Consider the following 5038-nt stretch of genomic DNA (forward strand, 5'->3'; position numbering starts at 1 on the left):
ACATGCGTGGGCAGGGGTACATGTGTAGCACTCTCTCTCTCTCTCTCTCTCTCTCTCTCTCTCTCACACACACACACACATAGGGGTGCATGTGGAACTCTCTAAGCGAGAGAGAGACAAAGAGGGATCAGAGAGTTCCACATGCACCCCTATGTGTGTGTGTGTGTGTGTGTGTGTGAGAGAGAGAGAGAGAGAGAGAGAGAGAGAGTTCCACATGCATCCTGGTGTGTGTGTGTGTGTGTGTATGAGAGAGAGAGAGAGAGAGAGAGAGAGAGAGAGAGCTGCAGCCAAAAAATGAGAGATATATGCGACCAAAAAAATAAGATACACAAAAGGTAATTATTTTGTAATGCAAGATTTTTATTTGTACCAAGCAATGTCCTTAAGAATGAGAGCTGGAAGTAAGACTCGAGACCTTAGGCCAACTTCACCAATTGCTCTACCAGCAGTGCACAAAGGGTAATTCAATAAGAGAGAGAGAGAAACATATGCGGCCAACGTAACATAAAAGATGCACAAAGGCTAACAAGTTTATTCTAGAAAGAGAAAGCCTTTGTCTCGTTCTAACCTCTCCATGAAAGGTTGGCTTAGAGCCAAGGACACGTCGACACTTCCTCCTCCCTCTCGCCCTGGAAACAATACCAGCTCGCCATTTCCATGTATATGTGGAGAACGAACACAGAGAGGCTTGCCCCACCCAAACTCCACATCGTATACTGGAAACCTCGGCGAGCTCGATACCTGCAGCATAAACACGCGAAAATCTACTCCCTCCACCAACACTTTGGGGTCCAAAGCCTCTACTTTTCCAAGGAAGGTTTTGAAACATTCCCCAGTCAAGGAGGTGACGATGAGGCCTTGAACTCGCTCTGCGGTTGCTCCTAGGCTCTCCTCTTGCAATTCTCCGGCTGTTGCTGTAGCTGGATGTCTGAAAACCGCATTACCAAAAAATGCCTCGGGTAATGGAGGCACAAGGCGGCTCCTCATATTGGCCAGCACAAAAATGCCTGATTCAGTGGTCTCGCTCACCTCTCTGGCAGCGGTCACATGCTTCCATATGTGAGCACAAAGGGCTTGGAAAGAAGAATGGGGCTTTTCTTGGGAGGCGATTTGCTTGAGCTTCTTCATCATGTCCGCGCTGAAGTGGAAGTCACGTTGTGCGAGCTCTTGGCGCGGGCCTAGATCAAAGCTGGCACCCCGTGTGATCGACCGCACTTGCGGATCTTGAGGACCAGGCGGGAGTATGAGCTTTTCTGGGGCGAATTCAGTCCGCGCGTGAAGTGGGCGCATTGAGATGGGCATGCCTCTTGCACACTCCCCCCAGGACTTCATGAAGTGCCACAATGAACTGCCATCGGCCACCACGTGACTGTGCGCTATCCCCAGTACAAAGCCTTCGTCTTGTGGAAACCTTGTGACCTGCCACATTTGCATCAACAAACAAACAAATGAAAGATGAATAGTTTTCCTTGCCTTACATTACAACTTTGGAATTCTATCTATTTAGGTCATTTAAAGTACCCTAATAAGATACAAAATTATTAGCCAACGAGCCGTAAGCATTCCATCAGAGCCTCAAGATGATGGTTTCTGTTTGTTTCTATCCCTAGTTGATGAACACTTTTGCCTTGCAGTATTTTCTCTAACAACTGCTGAGAGGGCTCACTCAACTACATCCATTCTTCCAATGTCCTTCACAGGGATCTCAAGCCCAGCAATTTGTTGGTCAATGCCAATTGTGTGCTTGCTCAAACCACCTCCGAAACAGATTTTATGATGGAGTATGTCGTGACCAGGTGGTCCCGAGCACTGGAGCTGCTGCTCAATGCCTCAGACTACACGGCAGCCATCAACACGTGGTCTGTTGCATGGAACTCCTAAACAGGAAGCCATTGTTGCCTGGACAGTAGAAAGGACTCTGTTTTCTTTTAGTGTTTTCTGAGCCTCAGTTGTGAGCTCAATTTTGATTGTCATAATAAAGTCAGTACTGATGATGGTCATGTTATTGACAGCTCAGTGGCTAGGTGAGCTAGGCTCAGCTCATACTGTTGGCTAAACAGACTAGGCCTAGCTCATGCTGGCTAGCTAAGCCAGGCTTTGGAAACTTCTGGATCACGATCACTAATTTCATGGCACAGATTCCAATACTCCAGCTTGTGATGGATACGAGATGATCTAGCTCAGGATAATATCTATACTATCTATTACAGACACTAAATTATGGTGGTAGTCGAACGTTCCTCCACACCTCCATCCCTCAGGCGTGATCACCTCCCAAGGAGAATCCCTCTCAAGTGCTGTTGGCTCAAAGCACTACTTCATGTCGTTTCTCTGCTGAGGAATGACATGCTGTTGGGACTCAGGGTTCATGCTATGGAGGAGCATGGCACTCATCCAAAACCTTTTGCCTCATGTCAAACACCACAAATAGGCAATTATATTCTCTGTTGCCTGTGAGGCCACCATCAATGAGAAAATCAAGTGCATGCTCCTTTCTTCCGCCTCTTATTGAGCTATGGCTCAAAGCACTACTCCTTATGGCACTCATCCAAAACCTTTTGCCATATGTCAGACACCACACATAGGCAATTATATTCTCTGTTGCCCGTGAGGCCACCATCAATGAGAAAATCAAGTGTGTGCTCCTTTCTTCTGCCTCTTATTCAGCTATGGCTCAAAGCACTACTCCTTTCTGTTGTTACTCTGCTGAGGAACGAAATGCTGTTGAGACTCAATGTTCACGCAAGCTTCTATGATGCGTTATGCAATTAACCGCCTAACCCTTTAAACCAAAAATAAAATGTTCCAAAAACATCCCCCAAAAAAATAGAAGCACTGAGACTGAGTGGAACCCAAGATTTGAACTAAGTGCAACTCAGTGACAGCCAGAAGAGAAACCTGAGAATTAAGAGGATTCCAAAGAGAATTACCTGTATAGAAAGGAGCGGAAGCTCGGGGCCGGTCCATTTGAGGACATCTCCGAGGGGGGCCAAGTGCTTAAAGAAGCCTTTGTATTGAAAGCCATCGTTCTCTAAGGTAGAAAAGGGCACATCAATGGAGGCCTCGATAAACTCGACGCCGGCATCATTGCAATCCATGGCCAGGCGGCCGTCTGCTTGCTGGAAGAGTCGGGCCGCCCAGGGGTAGAAATCCACGAGAACATCGGAGAGGCTGGATTTGAGGCAGTTCACGGCTACCCCAAATGATTCGGGCACGCTGGGATCGAGCTTGTAGAAGAGGATGCGCTGGTTGTAGTGGAACCATCGCCAGACGATGTCCGCCGCTGAGAGGAACATATGGTGGGGTGGGGTGGAGGTGGAGGGGGTGATGAGACACGAAGTAACATGGGTAACTGTGGGTGAGGTGATCATGGTTGTGAGCTAGCCAACAAGCTGTGATGAGAGAGAGAGAGAGAGAGAAGAAGAAGAAGAAGAAGCTCTTTTAACGTAGTAGGAACAAACCCAAGAGACCAAATATGATCTATACTGAGTGTGTGTGTGTAAGAGACCAAATATGATCTATACTGAGTGTGTGTATGTTTTGGGGTGAGAGAGAGAGAGAGTGTGTGTGTGTGTGTTTTGGGGTCAGCGCGCGTGGTGCCTGTGGTGTAGTGTAGTGTGTGTGTCTCTTTAAGAGAGAGAGAGAGAGAGAAAGAAAAGAGTGTACCACTTGGCCTCAATGTCTCGTGCCCTATTGCCTTCAGAAGTCAAACCTTCTAGAAGGCCTCTGATAAAACATGGTTGAAAAAGAAGGCCACATAAGCCACTACAAACATATGTATTTTAAAGTTCAACCTAGTTCATGGTGTTCAAATTAATTGAAGGTTAGCCTATAGGCCTTCAAATTTCTCTTTCACTTTTACACAAACATACGTATTTTAAAGCTCAACCTAGTTTATGGTCTTCAAATTAATTGAAGGTTAGCTTATAGGCCTTCAAATTTCAGCCTTGGCCATAGGTGGGCATTATTATCACGACACTATTTTTTCATGATTTCTTTCTTCGAATGATTGTCCTCTCTGCATCAAAAAGAGCTTTCCCCCAAGGTCGTCGTCCTTTAGTGCATTTTTCAAGTGTTGGAACAAGACCAATTTTTTTAAATAAAAACTCTACACATCAATTAGTTATTTAACTAAAAGTGCCTTTGCTTTAAAATAGTTGAGATTTTGGGAACCTTTAGTTATAAAATCTCTCGCAATGTAGATTTTTGTATAGGAAGATTGGTAACTTCACTTTATTTCTAACTGGTTGGTGAAAATGTTTTTTCTATCATTGCACTCAAAGTCTCAACCTCTTAACACATGAGCACATTACAAGACAATGAGATTGGTTGCATAATGAACAATAATTTATCCTTGCACATATTTTGCATAGGCATTTTGCATTATCTAATGCATTTGTTTCTTAAACCCTTCATATAAAGTTTCAGCAACCAACTACATGCCTTTCTATGAAAACGCAAAAATGTGCTCTAGCAAGGGGCCTCCCAAATCAAAAAATTTCAATCATGTTTTTTAAAACCCAAAACTCGCTACTACACTTATATTTGTTCTAGGTAATTCCCTTTTTTATTTTGCTCTCCTTAAGACAAGGAAGCCTTTCCTTAGGGTATAATTTCTTGCAAAAGTGCCAAAAAGAAAATCAAATATGAATTTATACATAATAGTCCACCCCCAAGCGATCACTTTTTAAGAAATGCTCCTATCACCTACACTCAAGCCCCTGTACAAATAAACCCTTTATATATTTTTAAGACATGTTAGGACCTCCTAATGTATAAATGTCCTTTTAATTAGAGGGTCTAATTTGTGTACATTGTCATCCTCCTATATTTTAGACACCCCACTTGTATATGTACTCTAAAGGAGGCCTATAAATACACCCCTTATTTGTACTATATATATTACATGATTTAATATCCTATTGAGTTATTAGTCATGTGATATCGTACATTTGTATAGAGTGATTGCCCGAGGGAGTGAAATAAGAAAGTTTTGTCGCTACATGAAGATGTTGTGTGTAGGGGAGAGGGGGGTGGG

General features: G+C 44.0%; 1 protein-coding gene across 1 annotated transcript; it reads right to left on the reverse strand.

Moving 5' to 3' along the window:
- Nucleotides 1-342: 342 nt before the first annotated feature.
- Nucleotides 343-3494, reverse strand: LOC147605829 (BAHD acyltransferase DCR-like). Its single transcript, XM_086792714.1, has 2 exons — nt 2931-3494; nt 343-1419 (listed from the first exon to the last, which is right to left on the reverse strand). Exons 1-2 carry the CDS (start codon nt 3369-3371, stop codon nt 532-534), a joined length of 1329 nt encoding a protein of 442 aa, XP_086648840.1. The 5' UTR covers nt 3372-3494; the 3' UTR covers nt 343-531.
- Nucleotides 3495-5038: the final 1544 nt, after the last annotated feature.

The sequence above is a fragment of the Cibotium barometz genome, chromosome 58, assembly GCF_041138505.1.
Source record: "Cibotium barometz isolate CiBa-2024 chromosome 58, ASM4113850v1, whole genome shotgun sequence".
NCBI classification, from domain to species: domain Eukaryota; kingdom Viridiplantae; phylum Streptophyta; class Polypodiopsida; order Cyatheales; family Cibotiaceae; genus Cibotium; species Cibotium barometz.

Coding starts and splice junctions, on each gene's coding strand:
- LOC147605829 (XM_086792714.1), bottom strand. CDS start 3,371: ATGATCACCTCACCCACAGTTACCCATGTTACTTCGTGTCTCATCACC. Junction 1,420..2,930: donor TTCCGCTCCTTTCTATACAG/GTAATTCTCTTT, acceptor CAAATGTGGCAG/GTCACAAGGTTTCCACAAGA.